The sequence below is a fragment of the Physella acuta genome, unplaced genomic scaffold, assembly GCF_028476545.2.
Source record: "Physella acuta isolate Inbredline_101_S28 unplaced genomic scaffold, ASM2847654v3 ptg000398l, whole genome shotgun sequence".
NCBI classification, from domain to species: Eukaryota; Metazoa; Mollusca; class Gastropoda; family Physidae; genus Physella; species Physella acuta.
This window is the reverse complement of record NW_026731917.1, coordinates 536,913-555,857: the sequence shown is the minus strand read 5'-3', so window position 1 is coordinate 555,857 and position 18,945 is coordinate 536,913. Positions and strand designations below refer to the sequence as shown.

Below are 18,945 nucleotides of genomic sequence, written 5' to 3'. Positions count from 1 at the left end.
TTATTAAACTTGATGTCCCCCCCCCCCACCCACTATCCAGACGTCGATTTACCTATCAGTTATTACAATTCTCAAGAAAACCTTTTTCCTCAGGCACATTTTATAACGTTTAGTTGGTGTCACCCCCCCCCCCCCCTTCACCCGGCGATAGGTTTAAACTGTGCACAGATAATACTTACTATGTTCATTTACAGTCGGGATTTGTCAATTTTGTTCTCAATAAAAGACTTTTTAACAAAAAGATGCATGGAAGAAACCCTATTTTAATTACTATCAGATTTTTTTTTTAATCAGGTTTTGGTGGAATAAACGTTAAAATGTCCAAAATAGTAAGCATTTTATTCGGTTAAAGGTGTATACCTGTTTGTGACAAGTAGAGTATAGAACAGATGAAGACAAGGACATTGTTTTAAAATTCCGTTCACAGAGAAAACTGCGGAATTTCCCGATTGATTAGAACAAATGAGCACCAAGATGAAACACGTTTGAAGACATTAGCGACTACACGATGCCCCAGAGTACAACTTTCAAGACCAGCTAAACAAGCGAAATGTGTTGGAAACTATCATGCGTGTAAAATTTTCAGATAAAGTTTTAAACGTCTAAACTAGCCTGCTATAATTTATTGAACTAAAAAAAAACTAGAATGTGCACCTCATTGACGAAGTGTATATTTATACCTTAGATCTAGATCTGGGTCTAGAATCTAAATCTAGTTCATTTTTTAACTTAGATCTAGAACTAGATCTAGATCTAGTTCTAGATCTAGACCTAGATCTATAGTATAAAGTTAAAACCAGTGTTTCTTCCAGACTTTTTTTTCTCCGGGGGGGGGGGGGGGGGCACTTGATATTTTCGGGGGGGGGGGGGGGGGCGGACACTAATAAAAGTATATATTTTCTACATAAATTTCATTTCGTTCGGTGGGGCTCCAGGCATCTCTTCGGTGGGGGGGGGGGGGGGGGCAGAGCCCCCCCCCCCCCCGAAGAGATGCCTGGAAGCAACTATCTGGTTAAAACAAAGTTTATAATAGTAAAACACTAAAATTAGACTACAATGTCTGGATCTACTAAACTTAAGTGTAGAGTATTATATCAGATTCTGTTCTTGTATTTATCTTGTATCCGCTTTCAGGTTTATGATCAGGGTTAGGATCAGAGTTTATCTTCCGGAAATTTTAGTGCGTCTTATCCCCCCCCCCCCCCCCGTAAGTTTCAAGCAGAGGCGTAGCGACTCTTCCCGGCGCCCGGGGACAAACTTTTCCATTTGCACCCCCCCCCCCTCGAGATTTCCATTTGCACCCCCCCCCCTCAAACTTTCGATTTGCACCCCCCCCTTGAGATTTTGATTTGCACCCCCCCCCCTCAGACTTTTGATTTGCACCCCCCTCAACCTTTCTATTTACTTTTCCAACCCATTTTGGCGCCCCCTAAGGTCTCCCCCCCCCCGCCCCCCCCCCTCGCTACGCTACTGGTTTCAAGTGACCCCTCCCGGAGAAAATGTCTAAAAGAAACACTGGTTACGATATTCGTGCAAGCAAAGAGTATATTCGATAGTTCTGTTTCATTTTAATAAATAGCATTTTCTTATTAATTTTTTTTTTGTTTGTTTGTTTTTAGTTTACGGCGCATGAGTGCGCCTTCTCGGAAACAATCGGAGGATGACGTGACAAATATCCTGATATTCGGGGTGACCGGCATGACGGGAGGGGCCGTGGCGGAAGCGGCGCTGGGCTGTGCGTGGTTTAGAGTCAACGGGTTTACCCGCACGATGCAGGGTGAGGCCTATGATGAGCTCGTCTCTAAAGGTTAGTCTAAAAACATGGTATCACCTCCACCCTCTTGTAATAATTGTCGATTTGTTTTTAAAAGACTATTTAACTTTAATTAATAATTAACGGAACTAGCAAAAAGCATTTTTCTTCTGTACATTTTGCAAATTTGTTTGCCTTGGTCTCACCCCCCTAAATGGTGTCATCCGGTGCGGTCCCCACCCCCTTGCCCCGCCCTCGCTACGCCTATATATATATATATATATATATATAGTCTGTGCCAATTTAGTTTTACTTGTCGCCCAACAAAGGAGTGACGCTACACACAGGTGACATGACAAAACCACTGACCATCAAAGGAGCAATGGAGAACATAGACACGGTCTTTCTACATACAACCTACTGGGAAACCATGAGTGTGGACATCGAGTATCAGCAGGTTGGCCTGTGATAATAATTAATAACTACTGTAGTGTCCTGTGCACTTAGTTATCAGCTGTTGTTGCAATACATTCAGTGCAATACATACAGCTGCACATATAGGCCAACATCTGCACACAATAACATAATTCAGAACAACAAATACAGCTGCACATAACAAAACAATTCAGGCCAACAGCTGCACACAATAACATAATTCAGAACAACAAATACAGCTGCACATAACAAAACAATTCAGGCCAACAGCTGCACACAATAACATAATTCAGAACAACAAATACAGCTGCACATAACAAAACAATTCAGCACAAGAAATACAGCTGGACATAACAAAATAATTCATGTCAACAGCTGCACATATAGGCCAACAGCTGCACATATAGGCCAACAGCTGCACATATAGGCCAACAGCTGCACATATAGGCCAACAGCTGCACATATTGGCCAACAGCTGCACATATAGGCCAACAGCTGCACATATAGGCCAACAGCTGCACATATTGGCCAACAGCTGCACATATTGGCCAACAGCTGCACATATTAAAACAGTTGAGGCCAACAGCTGCACATAAAGGCCAGCAGCTGCACATATTAAAACAGTTGAGGCCAACAGCTGCACATATTCATGTCTGTTTTCTCCAGGGCTTTAACGTCGTGAATGCGGCAATGCAGAGTAAAGTCAAACACTTGATATACATAGGGGCTGAGTACTCCAGTCTAACAGCCAAAGAAAGATGCAAGTATTTTGAAGGAAAGGCAATGGTAGAAAACTATATTGTCAATGCAGGTATGTATGCAGAGTTGAGCTAGTGTAGAGTTGTCTTACAATGTTCATCACCAATTGCAAATAACTTTGTTATTGAATAGGGTCGAGGTGGTGGGATCGGTAAAGCTTGGTTGCTAAACTGAGAAGTTCCATGGCAGATGAGGCTCGATAGCTGGGGACAGCAACCCATAAGTTTCATTTACTACACTATACCATTTACAACTGTATAATTGTTAATGAAACTCTAAAGTATTTACGTGTTGCACACTGCACTTGTTGTAACTATTTTGATAGATTAATTTTTATAATATAGGTTTTTGAGGATCCCATACGCCACTTTTGTTTTAAATATGGGAACTAGGAATATAAAGGGACAGTAGAATCTAAAGACACTTTCCCCCTGGGAATATAAAGGGACAGCAGAAACTAGACCCCGCCCCTCTCTCCCTCTCTCCATCTCCATCTCCAAGTCTCTCTGTGCCAAAAATGACCGACGGTCTCTCCCTCAGACAGGCGACAACCCATGTTGCCAGCCGCTATGACCCGCCTATGACCCAGGTTCTTACTTCCTTGAGACGTCGCACCACTTTGTTTAAATGCTCTAGACCAGGGGTCTCCAAACTTTTCAGTCCGAGGGCCGCATTGACTTTCAAATTTCAGTTTGGGGGCCAGTTTCTTCTAGGCATGTCTTTGATTTTTCTGGGCAAAGTTCCTCAGCCATCACCAACAAACGGTTTTTCCGTGGACAAAAAGATCTCCGCGGGCCGGATGAGAGGTCATCGCGGGCCACATCCGGCCCGCGGGCCGTAGTTTGGAGACCCCTTCTCTAGACTCTTAGAGTCTCTAGAGTCTAGATAATTATGTTATTCAGTATTACTCGTTACCTTTGCTACAACTAACGCTATTGGCTAACACTTTCATGAAAAACAATAACTCTGTTTACTATTAATAGGGATCCCGTACACAATAGTACATCTTGGCTTTTGTTACGAGAATTTACTCACTGTGTTCAAGCCACATCAAACAACGAAAAACGAATTTGCCGTTGGTATGATATTTCATCCACGCTTTTTTTTCATTTCAAATGTTTCTTGTCAAGTTTAAAATGGATATGTAAATGCTTGTACCTTATTCTACAGCCTTGCCTATGGGAGACGTCGGCCTAAACTGTGGAAGTATCGTAGATTTCGGGCACTGTATTTCCAAAATGGCGTTACGCACAGACTCCTACGTATTTAAGACAATAAAACTCTCCACCTCCTATCTGACCGTCAACGACATTGTAGAAAAGCTAAATGCTTTTTTCCCGGACTTAAGGTTTTACAACCCAAAGGTACTTGCTTGTTTTTGTCAACACACGTTTTGCCTTTGAGAAGCTAAATGCCCAGGAGCAATAGCTTAGGGGTAACAGTGGGTCTTGGGATCATGCGTTAAATACAATGTATTTAATAAGAGAGCCATTTAAGCTGCGGAGTAGGCAGGCATCATCATCATCGCCATTCCATTGGTTCCCTTGTGGAGCTCAGGGACGCAACCACACCTCTCCATCGTATTCGATTCTTTACGATTCCTCCAAGTTGGGTCCATGACATTCCGGCTGTTTCTGCTTCTCATGTTCAATATGCGGCTGTTAATGAAAGTCTGAAGTTTGTTGTTATTAGTTTGCCTTACTCCCCACGTCTCAGAACCACACAGGAGCTGTGTAACTTAATTATCCAAAATCTGCACAGAAACATCACGATAAATCTACACATCAACTAAAGCTACTCAATGACAGTATTTTTTAAAAACTTCACTACATAAAATTTATTTAAAATACGCGTTGTTATTTTAAAAACGCAGGTCATTTTTTAGCTAATGTCACATTGATTATGTTGCCCCCCCCCCCCCCCCCCCTAGATACCCGTGGCGGCGTTTTACCAGTTCATGTTTGACGGGGCCGAGGAGCTGGCCTCGATGTTTGCCCACTACCGCACCCTCAGCGAATGGGATCACACGGTGGCCATGGAGCTCAACTCTTACAACCGTTCATTCGAGCAGTGGCTCAAGGACACAGATAAGGTAACACGTCAAGCCTCAAGCTGGACGTCATCTAATCATTCATGTTTGGGGGATGGTACCTAGCATGATATCTTGAACCCTGCTATCAGTATGGGAATGCTGGGATGCGGTGATATTTTTCCATCGGGCCGATTGGGGTCTGGTGAAGCTTTAGAAACATCTGGCCAAGGGGGGGGGGGGTCCAGTGTTTCTTCCAGACTTTTCTCTCCGGGGGGGCGGAGTGGTTGACTTTTTTTCGGGGGGGGGGGGGCGGACACTGTTAAAAGTATATATTTTTTATATATTAATTTCATTTCGTTCGGGGGGGGGGGGGGTAGAGAGATGCCTGGAAGAAACTCTGGGGGGGGGGGGGGTCTGGTGAAGCTGTAGAACCACCTGGCCTGACAACCCTTATTTAAACCACGACTAAAATCTGGACTGAACAAAGAAAGCCATCATGAAGCCATATAGTGACTTTAAGTACCGATGTGACGAGTGTTGTCCGAGTGTTACTTCTAGAGATGGGAACCTTTCTTTTTCTTTATACTTTACCATCCATCTAACATTGAGAAAATTTTACCGTCAATTTTATCCACAGGTGTTCCTGGAGGTTTTAATGGAGAATCAGGTATTTAATCACAGTTAACTACCTTTATTTGAAACATTTAAAAAAACTCAAGCTCACAAATTGATCAGACACGTTTAAGTCTGAATGACATAGGCGTATAGGTTATTCTTTTCCATTTGAAATCACACGATGTTTGCAGATTTGGCTTATTTAAAATGTGGCGTCACTGGTGGTGAGCGGGGTAGGGAAGGCTGATACTATGACCACTCCCCCCCCCCCCCACATCCCCATTTCAACTACTTGATTTCATTTCCAACTACATGACTTCACATGAACATTTCCAACTACTTGACTACTTTATGAGAATTTTAAAGCGAATTAATGTGACACTGTGTTGACATGATATTTTGAAGCGAATGAATGTAATGTGACACTATGTTGCCAAATTTTAAAGCAAATAAATGTGACACCGTGTTGACATGATATTTTAAAGCGACTGAATGTAATGTGACACTATGTTGACATGATATTTTAAAGCGAATGAATGTGACAATGTGTTGACATGATATTTTAAAGCAAATAAATGTGACACAGTGTTGACATGATATTTTAAAGCTAATGAATGTGACACTGTGTTGACATGATATTTTGAAGCAAATGAATGCGACACTGTGTTGACATGATATTTTAAAGCTAATGAATGTGACACTGTGTTGACATGATATTTTAAAAGCGAATGAATGTGACACTGTGTTGACATGATATTTTAAAGCAAATAAATGTGACAATATGTTGACATGATATTTTAAAGCGAATGAATGTGACACTGTGTTGACATGATATTTTAAAGCAAATAAATGTGACACTGTGTTGACATGATATTTTAAAGCGAATGAATGTAATGTGACACTATGTTGCCATATTTTTAAAGAATGAATGTGACACTGTGTTGACATGATATTTTAAAGCTAATGAATGTGACACTGTGTTGACACGATATTTTAAAGCGAATGAATGTGACACTGTGTTGACATGATATTTTAAAGCTAATAAATGTGACACTATGTTTACATGATATTTTAAAGTTAATAAATGTGACACTATGTTGACATGATATTTTAAAGCGAATGAATGTGACACTGTGTTAACATTATATTTTAAAGCGAATAAATGCCTTTCAGGAAACCTTTGCTACCATTGATTCCTTCCGCGGTGCTGTAAGTTTTTCTTTGTATCAGTTCAAGTTACTTTAGATCTGCCCCTCCCATACATCCCCCCCCCCCCCCCAAATATCACGTTACTCTTGTTCTCCCCCCCCCCCAAACCCCAAAAATTTCAAGTCACTTTTGTTCTACCCCCCTCCCCCCAACCCATATCAATTCACGTTACTTTTGTTCTTCCCACCCCCACCCCAATATCAAGTCACTTTTGTTCTTCCCACCACCCCTCCCCCACCACCCCTCCCCCACCACCCAAAATATCAAGTTACTTTTGATCGTCCCCTACTATCAAATTATGTTCTACCCCCCCCCCCCTCCGATATTAATTCAAGTTAGTTGACTCCACCCTCCCCTCATTTTTTCTCATATTAATTCAGTTACTTTTTTTCCCCTACCTTCAGAATAAATCGAACAGCTGCAGTTTATGTTAGGAAAAAACAATCGATGTAAACTGGCCAATAATTGTTGTATTTAGCAACATAATTAAAATAATGCTTCACTTATCCCCATTGGATTATGGTCTACACATACACACGCTATAAGGGGGTCATCCATAAATGACGTCACACTTTTTTTGACGATTTATACCTCCCCCCCCCCTCCCCTCCGTCACACATCTTCACAAAAAGCCAGACACCCCCCTAAAATAACGTCACACCTCAGCCTACAACCCCCCCCCCCCCCACCTCAAAATTGCAGTTGAATTTTTCTTAAAACATCGATATTTTTCCAAAATCTTGTCTGAACTTTGTCAAAATAGAGTATTTCAATCAATTCCTAGTGCAATTTATTAAAACAGATTTCAAAACGCGAAATAACGTCTAAAATTCGTTTTCTAACATTGCTTTTTAGCGCAATTTCCATACTGACAATTGCGATTATTAATTCGTTATTTCTGGATGGATGGATGGATGGATGGATGGATGGATGGATGGATGGATGGATGGATGGATGGATGGATGGATGGATGGATGGATGGATGGATGGATGGATGGATGGATGGATGGATGGATGGATGGATGGATGGATGGATGGATGGATGGATGGATGGATGGATGGATGGATGGATGGATGGATGGATGGATGGATGGATGGATGGATAGATGGATGTGTGTCCGCAGCTTTAAGTCGTATCTCCTCCTCAACGAAGCAATATCGAGGACTAGTTCCAAAAGCAAATATGTTAAGAAAGTTTTGAGGATGATTGTGGGCTAAAAAAATTCCCGGAATTCCTTCCTGGATTTCCCGGAAAAGCCAAAAAACCTCGACAAAATGCAGTTTTTGGCCCATATCTCTGCAACCAGACCACTTAGCGACTTGAAACATTTACCAATCGATTCCTGTCGTAATTTAAAACAATATTGCCGAAGAAAGTTTTCAAAAATATCCTTTCGTTCGGTCACAAAAAATTAATTAAGGAAATTGCGCTTAAATTGTCACTATACTTTTTATTAACTTGTTTATAATGCAAAAGTGTGCCGTCGCAACTTTGAACCCCCCCCCCCTCCTCCCCCTCATCACACGCCGTCACAAAATTATGGACTCCCCCTCCCCCTCCGATTGTGACGTCATTTATGGACGACCCCTAACTTACTATAAGACTCGAAACTCATATCAAAGTACACACAACTCAATTTGTCAAGTCAATTCCATAGTAGATGTAGAAGTTCTGTATGCTATGTTTTTACTTGATTTTAGTCATATTATGAGTATTTTAATAAATAAATAAAGTGGGAGTGATCTCCCCTAAACTTTCTCAAATATTCTTATATAACACTACGGGGGATGGCAACTTTGGGTATGGTCATGATTTTTAATCAATTTTTAATTACTAAAACTTTTTAAAATAGAATAGAATCTCGTCGAAAAAAAAAAGAATTGCAAACCAAGAGAATGGCAAACAATATGTGTATAATAGTGTTATAATAGTGCAGAATATTATTATTGCTTTATAAATTCACGAGCCGACCCGCGGCGTATCATATGCCGCTATTTAGTTGTTTTATTTTCTACTTTTCAATAATTCATAATTTGTGAATTCGACAGTACCAATGCTGCCACTGAAAATATTTGCTTTAAAACACTATCAGTAAGTCGTTAAGGACGATAACCCCCCTCCTTTCCCCCAACCCCTACCCTACCCCCCCCCCCCCCCCCCCCGTGAAAGCAGCCTCCTCTTAGTTACCTCCCCTAAGTTAAAAATCGTTTCAAACTAAATTATCTGCCCCCAATAGCCGCCACTAAATCCGGCTCTACGATTGTAAACATTAAGCGTGAACCACAGCTCACCAGACCATGTAGGGGTGGGGTGGTAGGGAGCGCGCTTACAGCTTGTTTTCTAGCGTCTCCAAGAAGAAAATTATTGATACAGATAGATATGCGTGTTTTTTTGTTTTTTTTTTTACTTTTTTTTTTTGTTTTTTTGTTTTTTTTGTTGAGAAAACGGAAATAGCGTAATTTACTACTTCCGATCAATGGAAATTATTCAAAATTTGATAGAAGGCAGAGAATTTGATCTTTTACTTATATTTGAAATTTCGTTTATCCATCTGAAACAGTAGCCTACTAAATTTATAGGCTTTTGAAAAACCAAAAATAGAATAAGTTCCACTTTTGGTTATCGGAAATAGCTGAAAAGTTGAAAAAGAACTACAAATTTGATATAATACTTATATATGAAATTTCATCAACCTAGCTGTAACAGTACTCAAGGTATCGTGTTCACAGACATATATACACACATACATACATACATACATACACACACAGACAAACGTACACAATTGCAAAACTTTTTTCCAACTCAGGGAGGTGTAAATCTCGATTTAGATTTTTTTTGCACTATTACAATACTTCCTCTAAACTTCGTATACGAGAAAGTAAAAAGGTATTTTTTAAAAATAAATCATCTAATAATAGAGCCCTTTGTTGACTTTTCATAAAAAAAATAATTAAAATATTTAATATCAATTGGCCAACACTATAAACGAAATGAAATCTATACGGTTTTATTATAATAAATGAAAAAAATACTTTAAAAAATCAAAAGTTTTGAACAGATAAAGACATATCTTAAAGAAAATTGCATTATATTCTTGAACAGGTTTAGCTAGTTCATCTTGTCGACCCATTGTAATCTCTTAGTTTTTGTTTTGTGTAGTAACAATATTTTTTTAGAAAAGAGTTTTTTTGAAATATAAAGTAATTTGAGAAATATTAATTAGATTGTCTAACATACAATATGTAGGCCTGCGGCTAAAATAAAATATTTGACACTCCAAAAAATTTAAACACATTTTTTTATTTGATAACAACAAAAAAAAGTGCAGTCAACTTACCTAGGGTGAATTCGGAAAAAACTAGTCGTCTGCTTCTGTCGTTTGGAATTCCAAATCTCCGACCCAGTCGTCACACGATATATTCATGCGTGGTGAAGGCGAGGCGAATGTCACCATCTGATGACAGCCAAATGTCACTTGATAGGTCACATAAAAAACTAAAAAGTCACCAAAAACGTAGAGAAATTATCAATCAATAGATCTAATTAACTATTCGCATGTGTCTAATCTATTGATTAATTTTAGACGGGCCCATGCTCGTTCTCGTGTGATTCGGAGCGCTGAAGCAGGAGACTTGATTTTATCTTTTAACACAAGTATTAGCAGCACTGGTCTAGACTCTAGACGATAGGACGAGTTAGTACTTTGGGGCCCCTGATTTAACAAAGAGCTCCAACCACAATTCTCCATCGACCTCGGTTTTGGGCACACGTTAATTAAAGCCCGGCAGCCCTTGACTCTCCTTCCACCGTCCTTCCCCGAGACTGCCTGTATATATATATATATATATATAACAATGAACGCAGCATAATCTGTTGTAAAAAAAATTACATAATAATTCCTGGGACATTAATTAACACAAGCGAAAAGGGGAAATAATCAATATCTTAATATAAATATATACACATTTTATTACACATATCAAAACAAATCAATAATTACTTTAGAATCTAATAAAGTAGCTTAACACTATTCTTTTTTTTTTTCAAAAAATATTTTGTCTACAATCATAATTAAATATATTGTCATCATAAATGCTAAAGTATTACAGCATACTGAAAGTTTTTAAAATCAGAGTTGGTATAAAAGCCAGCTTTTCAATGTAAAAGTAAAACATCTATATACATAATTCTCTTCTGGGAGCCGTTAGAAAACAAGCTGCAAGCGCGCCTTACAGTCCCCTCTCTTCCTCTCTATCGCTACCACCCCCACCCCCTCACATGGTCTGTGAGCTGTGGTTCACGCTGTTTACATTTTACAATCATAGAGACGGGTTTGGTGACGGTTATTAGGGGCAGATAATTTAGTTTGAAACGATTTTAAACTTAGAGGAGGTAACTAAGAGAAGGCTGCGTGGGGGGGGGGGGTGGGGGGAAGGGGGGTTTAGTGTTTTTAAGAAAATATTTTCAATGACAGCATTGGTACTGTCGAATTCACAAATTATAAATTACTGAAACGTAGAAAAAATAACAACTAAATAGCGGCGTATGATACGCAGCGGGTCGGCTCGTTCGGAATAATAGCCTACATGTATCTTAAATATCGGTCTTACATTTAAGATCATGAAGTTTTTAACTAGCTACTGACTTTTTGTGTTCTTTAAAGTTAATTTTTTCACATAATGAGAAGGTATGGTTTAGATCACTGTATTGCTCACACACCATTTACTGGTAAATGCAAAATCAGAGATTTTCAAAAGCTATAATTCTGGCGGCATGGTACTTTGGTACATCATTACGCGTTTTCCCAAATGTACTTAACAGATCAGTTCGGGGTGGGTTGGGGGGGGGGGGGAGGAGGGGTTCAACTTCATTCACCACTGCCCGATCACTTTAGGTCAATTATCCAACCCAGCGAATACCTAGGAGTGACATTAATGTTACTCTACACAATTGTGGTGGTGAAGTGGGGTGGATAACCAACTCAGAGTGAACATTGCGTCAGTTTTTAGATGACTGTTCTAAACATTACATATTCAATTACGCATGCATACTGATTCAAAAATAGATTTAAATAAGTAGCGGATAATTAACTGTGCGATCAGTGTTAGTTTAAAATGAGTTGTTGTTTTTTAATACAAAATAAGCATTTTTCAAATATAATATAGATTTAGATCTAGTAAACCAAAATAATAATATAAAGTTGATACTGTTTCATATAATTTGTAATCTTAATAAATATCGCCCAAACTGTCATAATACTACTACTTCATCGTGACGACGTTGTTGACCATGTCAAAATTTCCCCACCGCTACGCAGTTCGCCCATAAGTAAATTTAAATAGAGGTGCCACATTAGTTGTATTTGTGTTTGTATTGTAATTTTTAAAAATAAATTACACGATTTAAACTATTTATATAAAGTTATTATGTTTGACGTTTTATATGTAACATTTTCTAATTCAATTATTCTTAAGTAAATACATTATACAGTTGCCCTAAACTTAACACCCATCTTGCCAAGTGGTACTACCCGTAGAGGTTTTTTAAACATTGCAAAGTATCGTAATGGTTATTTTTAGAATGACAAACTGATACAGCTGCTAATACGTGTTGTAAACGTTGACTCTACTTGTCTATTACTGTTATAATTAATTGCTGCATGAAATAAATCTTGTGATTTGCATAGATGTGCCGACCAAAGATAATTTTTTTTTTTAAATATCAATGTTTAAAACTTTGAGTTTTAAAAGTTTCCAAAAAGGCGCCACTTTGCTAAAAATGGCCAGAGGGGGAGCGGCCGCTCCCCCTGCTCCCCCATGCGTACGCTACTGATATATATATATATATATAGATGTGTGTGTGTGTTTGTGTGTGTGTGTGTGTGTACTTTAAATAGCAGAATTTATGGAATTAAAATGTAACTTTGAATAGTTATTTGCAATTGCGATTTTCCTTATTTATCTAGGACTACAATAATGATGGAAGGATTCTCATGACCTCGGTAATGTCTATAGGGAATAGTAAATTTCCAACTGTTATATTGAAATAATGTTGTTTAAGTAGAAAAGTAATATTATCAAAGACAACAGAAAATACGACACAAATCTTATAATAGTAATAGAACTGCCATATTTAATTCAACAACACAGTGTAGCACAGTCGTGATTTGTTTATATTTCTTTTCTTTGTTTTCTCAGCATGTTAATTATTTTAGGGTACCGATTCGTCTGTAGGACAGTCCTAATTCGTTTAATCAAATCCAATATATAAAATTAACACAGTCAAGATCTTAATGATTTTTAAAAAGGCTCACAGCAAAAATAACAAATAATAAAATAAATGTAGCTGTTTTAAACTAGTAAAGATGGATTCATCATTAGACTGAAACCTATGGTAAAGCCAACTTTAAATGTGTATCTTGTGGTCAAGATGGTTATGAAGGTAACCAACCAATGCTTCGTGTCCACTGAGGATGTTCTTTATCTCCCCACAACATACCCCCCCCCCCCCCTTCCAGAATATCTCTCCATCTTTCTAGGGTAAACACTGTGTCTCGGGTTGAGTGGTTTCAAAATGGCTGTTTTAGCTAGATCTACGTCATTTCTTTAAATAAAAATTAAGTTGTCGACTTCTATTTGAAAGATCAGGATGCAGTTAATGCGGATTGTAAACTCCTGTTGCAGCAAAATATCGGCACCCAGAGCAGAATGTTGATGCCCTTCCCACCCATCCACCCTTCTACTCACACACAAGCATTAGTAAAAAATTAGAATTACCTTTGACCATTCTCTTCTTGACATAGTCCACAGCAGTTAGCATATATCAAGTCAAGGCTCCAATACATTAGCCATAAGTCGAATACAAACTGAAGCAATAAGGATCAATAGGAAGCAGATTCAAAGTTTAAAAAATATACAATACACGACTCGTGAAACGTTACGTGTTTTAAAATGTAGATCTATAAAATACTTTGTGGTTAGGCTTGTATGTATTCGCTGCTTACCATTCTTTTTCTATTAATTTTAATTTCCAACACGCGTGATTAGTTATTAAGCATTAGATCGCTTGAAGTAAGGTTTAATGCATTCCAAGCAACTTTACTAGAAACATTTCTTGTCTCCAATATTTTTTCTATATTTATCAAAATTCTAGTTAAATTCAGTGCACATGCCTGGCCCCTCGGTTGTTCTATTTTTAGAATAGCTCCTCCGTGCCTTCTATTCTAGGTCTTGCTGTGTGAATTTTCACTAAGATGGGTATTAAATTTGAACCTAGAAAGCTAGGCTAGAACTTATTTGAATTTTGACAGGACGCCTCATTCTTTTTTTATAGAATTCTGGAGGATGGTTACGATTTCAGAACAAAAAGAGATGGGGGTCAAAATTGTAAAGTTTAAAATTCTTAATTTGAAATCGTTGAGAAGCGAACGATTTAACCCTTTGAATACCATAACCCATTTTGTTTTGTTATGCATGTTAACTATAATAATCAAATCATTTAATGACAACACACTATAGTTTGATTAATAAATCTAACTTGTCAAAACTCCAAATAACATGCCAGCGTCCATATGGTTTTTTAAATAGGTGTTAAACAGCTTTAAATAAACCATTATAAAATCACGAAAAACAAATCCCGTTTGTTTTTATCTTAGCATGAAATGGTGAAAAAGAAAATAATGGATGTCATGCCCTTCAACTTGTTCTTTAGCAGTCCGGTCTCTCTGTAAGTGTTCTCTTGTCCTCTTGTTTGCTCCTGCTGCCTAGTGAAGTCATTGATGTGCATCTTGTCGTAGGCGCCCGGTACCCTAGAGGTTTAGTCGTTCACTTCTCAGACTAGAGATCGAATACAACTCGGGAAAGGTTCACTGGCTCACTTACTGAACGACTTATCCTCTAAGATTAGCTCGTACATCTCCGTTAGAGGGTGCCACTCTTTAGCTCGATGTCAAGCAGGATAATCCTAAACCTCCCCCGAATTTAACGTAACAGCAATGTCTTAGCTCCAATAACGTAATGATAAATTTTAAATGACAAAAATAAATCGTGCTTGACAAAACGACCACTTGGTACCCCCTAGCGGCATTGTACTGTTAATTGAAAGCTCTGGCGACGTCAGCAAAATTCTAATAAGCCAAAAGATAAATTTACTACCCATCTTTAAAGATCAAGTTAAACTGAACATCAATTGCTTCACTGCTTTTTCCTGGAGTTTATTTTTTTTTAAAGTTTGACTTACGTTCACCGTGTTAAAGTTTGTTTGTTGAAAGCTCCGATAGTTGTTCGAACTTCGGCAGGAAAATAGTAAAAACTATCTACAGATTTTGTCAATATACTTGACAATATACTTCCTTTAGGCTTTTGACAATATACTTCCTTTAAGCTTTTGACAATATACTTCCTTTAGGCTTTTGACAATATACTTCTTTTAAGCTTTTGACAATATACTTCCTTTAGACTTTTGACAATATACTTCCTTTAGACTTTTGACAATATACTTCTTTTAGACTTTTGACAATATACTTCCTTTAGACTTTTGACAATAAACTTTCCTTTAGACTAAATGAGCTCACTCACTGATTGACTAAACATCCACGACAGATTGAATGTCAGTTTAACCTTTAAAGAGGGTCATGTGGATATTAAGTCAAATTCTAATTATTGCAAATATGTTTATCTCTCTATCTTTGTATGAATTAATTGAATGTATTGATCATTACTGTATTTCAGACCAGTCCCAAAAGTCGAGGTGAGTTTATGTGCTTTTGTTTTTGTTTACTTGTTTTTGGTTGTTTGTTTGTTTGCTTTGCATTACAAATTTCATGATTGTTGAGTTCAAGTTCAAGGTGAATTGATCAACTATTGAGCTGATCAACTGTTGAACTGGTTAACTATTGACGTTCAAAATGTTGAACTGATCAACTTTTGAACTGATCAACTTTTGAACTGATCAACTATTAAACTGATCAACCGTTGAACTGATCAGCTGAGGAACTGATCAACTGTTGAACTGATTACCCATTGACATTATCAACTGTTGAACTGATCAATCGTTGAACTGATCAACTATTGAACTGATCAACCGTTGAACTGATCAAGTGTTGAACTGATCAACTGTTGAACTGATTAACTATTGACATGATCAACTGTTGAACTGATCAACTATTGAACTGATTAACTATTGAACTGATCAAGCTTTGAACTGATCAACTGTTGAACTGATCAACTGTTGAACTGATCAACTGTTGAACTGGTTAACTATTGACCTTCAAAATGTTGAACTGATCAGCTGTTGAACTGATCAACTGTTGAACTGATCAACTGTTGAACTGATCAACTGTTGAACTGATCAACTGTTGAACTGATCAACTGTTGAACTATCTTTCTCAATAAGAAATCAATCCATTCTTTTCTATTTGCTAGATAGGACAGGTTTAAACATAGAATAACGTGGAGCTAATGTACAAAGGCCTATATCATGTTTTGGTTTAGTTTAAACCACTACTGCTTGCATGGAACTGTTTAGTTAGCAGTTCATCTCTAAGACATTATTTCCGCTTAGGCGGGAGTGTGTGAATTTAGTGATCAACTTTTTAATCAAATCGAAGTAAATTTTTCGTGGTATCAGAAAATCGACTTAGCTTTAAAAATTCACAAAATAAAGTAGATTCTATGGTGTAGCTTACATAGTCTAACATTGAACAAGTTGATTTGTTAAATTTTTATGACTTCTTTATCCGCGGAATATGTTATGCCATTTCATTTTTGTTCTAGAATTTCTGTTGTATCGCCGCCTAAGGTTTCATCTATATCTTTACCTTTAAGAAAATCAGTGTTGTTTTGAATGTGAACTTCTATTCACTGATTGGTTGAATATTCTTAAATAACACTACAGGGAAGGCAACTCGGGAAATAGACATGATATTTAATCAAATTTTTTAATTACTTTAACTTTTAAATGTAGAATAGAATCTTGTAGAAACAATGAATTGCGCACCATGTGAACAGCAAACAGTCAGGACTACTAGCATTTTATAAATTCATATGCGGTTGGTTTTTTTTTTCGATATTGGAAATAGCGTAAAGTACTAGATCTATATCCGGTAAACTGAAATTACTCAAAATTTCACAGAAAGCAGAGAAATAGATATTTTACTTATATATATATATATATAATATATATATATATATATATATATATATATATATATATAATATATATATATATATATATATATATATATATATATATATATATATATATATATATATATATATATATATATATATATATATATATATGTGTGTGTGTGTGTGTGTGTGTGTGTTAGTGTGTGTGTGTGAAATTTCGTCTAACTATCTGAAACAGTATTCAAGTTATAGGCTTTTGAAAAACCAAAAGTACAATAAGTTCCACTTCCGGTTACCGGAAATCGCTGAAAAGTTGATACAGAACTACAAATTTGATATAATACTTATATATGAAATGTCATCAACCTAGCTGTAACGTTTTATCGTGTTACACACACATACACACACACAGAGAGACATACGGGTTAAATTGCAAAATTATGGTTTTCCGATACTAGGAGGTGTAAACGTCGAGATTTGTAAAAATCTCGATTTCGATTTTTTTGCACGATTACAATAATTTTTTTATTATACGAGAAAGTAAAAAGGAGGACATTTTGATGTAGTCTAGAAGAGAGGGTAAACCTGAATCCTTACATTTATCTTTCCCAGCAGATCTCGATTTATTGCGTGGGAAATCTGATCAGCATTGTTCATGCAGACATTTCTTTGTAAGCGTTTCCTTTTCTTCTCGTCACAACAGCATTGTATTCCAGAAATCGCACCCAACACTTACATTTTTGGACACTGTATCAAATGTTTTAAATGTAATTATTTACTTATTTTTTTGTGTGCAGAAGGAAGCGTCTTTAGTAACTCAGGAGGAAATACGGCACAATAAAAGGTGTCGCGCCTTCTCGGAGGCCCACAAGCCGAAGAACTTGCTCAAAGACCAGCATTTTGGTACCGACGTATGAGGCGGCATCTTCTTGTAATCGCCATGTTTGTCTTTGGAATTGTTCTAGTTCTATGCCAGCTTTATGTTTCACAACTTTGACTAGATTCAACTATCTATGTTAACATAAAGACGTTAAGTAGATTGGACTATCTATGTTAACAAATTGACGTTTAAATTGGACTATCTGTGTTAACAAATTGACGTTTAGATTGGACTATCTATGTTAACAAATTGACGTTTAGATTGGACTATCTATGTTAACATAGAGACGTTGAGTAGATTGGACTATCTATGTTAACAAAGAGACGTTTAGAATGGACTATCTGTGTTAACAAATTGACGTTTAGATTGGACTATGTTAACAAAAAGACGTTTAGATTGGACTATCTATGTTAACAAGGTGACGTTTAGATTGGACTATCTATGTTAACAAAGAGACATTTAGATTGGACTATCTGTGTTAACAAAGAGACATTTAGAATGTACTATCTATGTTAACAAAGAGACATTTAGAATGTACTATCTATGTTAACAAAGTGACGTTTAGATTGGACTATCTATGTTAACAAAGAGACGTTTAGGTTGGACTATCTGTGTTAACAAAGAGACGTTGAGTAGATTGGTCTATCTTAACAAAGAGACCGAGGCAGATCGTTTTATTCTCTTACCTCTGTTAGTTGTCTTTTAATCTCGCTTGTGTAACATTGAGAACGTTGATAACAATCATATACGACCTCCCCCCACCCACCCACCCCATCCACCACCAATCCAGTAACTATCTTGAGAAACTATCAATAGGAGTGGCCTAGCGGTAGAGAGCTAGACTGCTAACCCGTAAGTCTCGACTTCGAATCCGGGTTCAAGTCAGGAGAACGTCACTGAGTCCACCCAACTCTAATGGGTACCTAACTCACGTTAGGGAAAGTAAAGGCGGCTGGGCATAGTGCTGACCACACTATCTCTTCATATGCATAGGTCACAGAAACAGGTGAACTTTACTTGCTCAACTGACATTCAGGTTTGGAAGCAGCACTTAAATACTATCATCATTCGTACACAAATCTTAATATTGGATTTTGACTTAACCTTCCCCCCCCCCCCCCCTAAGAT

At 37.5% G+C, this 18,945-nt stretch overlaps 2 protein-coding genes across 2 annotated transcripts in view; one reads left to right on the top strand and one right to left on the bottom strand.

Annotated features, from left to right (window-relative positions):
* The window catches only part of LOC131942279 (aspartyl/asparaginyl beta-hydroxylase), an 83,530-nt gene that overhangs the window by 9,638 nt on the left and 54,947 nt on the right, over positions 1-18,945 (bottom strand). The gene's annotated exons all lie outside the window — the stretch shown is intronic.
* On the top strand, positions 508-18,366 carry LOC131942282 (nmrA-like family domain-containing protein 1). Its single transcript, XM_059302069.1, has 12 exons — positions 508-573; positions 1,620-1,807; positions 2,083-2,210; positions 2,855-2,999; positions 3,931-4,026; positions 4,118-4,311; positions 4,878-5,039; positions 5,617-5,646; positions 6,768-6,803; positions 14,462-14,532; positions 15,537-15,555; positions 17,735-18,366. The coding sequence occupies exons 1-12, from the start codon at positions 551-553 to the stop codon at positions 17,852-17,854; spliced, it is 1,212 nt and encodes a 403-aa protein (XP_059158052.1). The 5' UTR covers positions 508-550; the 3' UTR covers positions 17,855-18,366.

Excerpts from the sequence above, each read along its gene's own strand:
- LOC131942282 (XM_059302069.1), top strand. The coding sequence starts at position 551 with ATGTGTTGGAAACTATCATGCGT. Across the intron at positions 1,808-2,082 it reads TGATGAGCTCGTCTCTAAAG|GAGTGACGCTACACACAGGT; the intron begins GTTAGTCTAAAA and ends CGCCCAACAAAG. Across the intron at positions 4,312-4,877 it reads TAAGGTTTTACAACCCAAAG|ATACCCGTGGCGGCGTTTTA; the intron begins GTACTTGCTTGT and ends CCCCCCCCCTAG.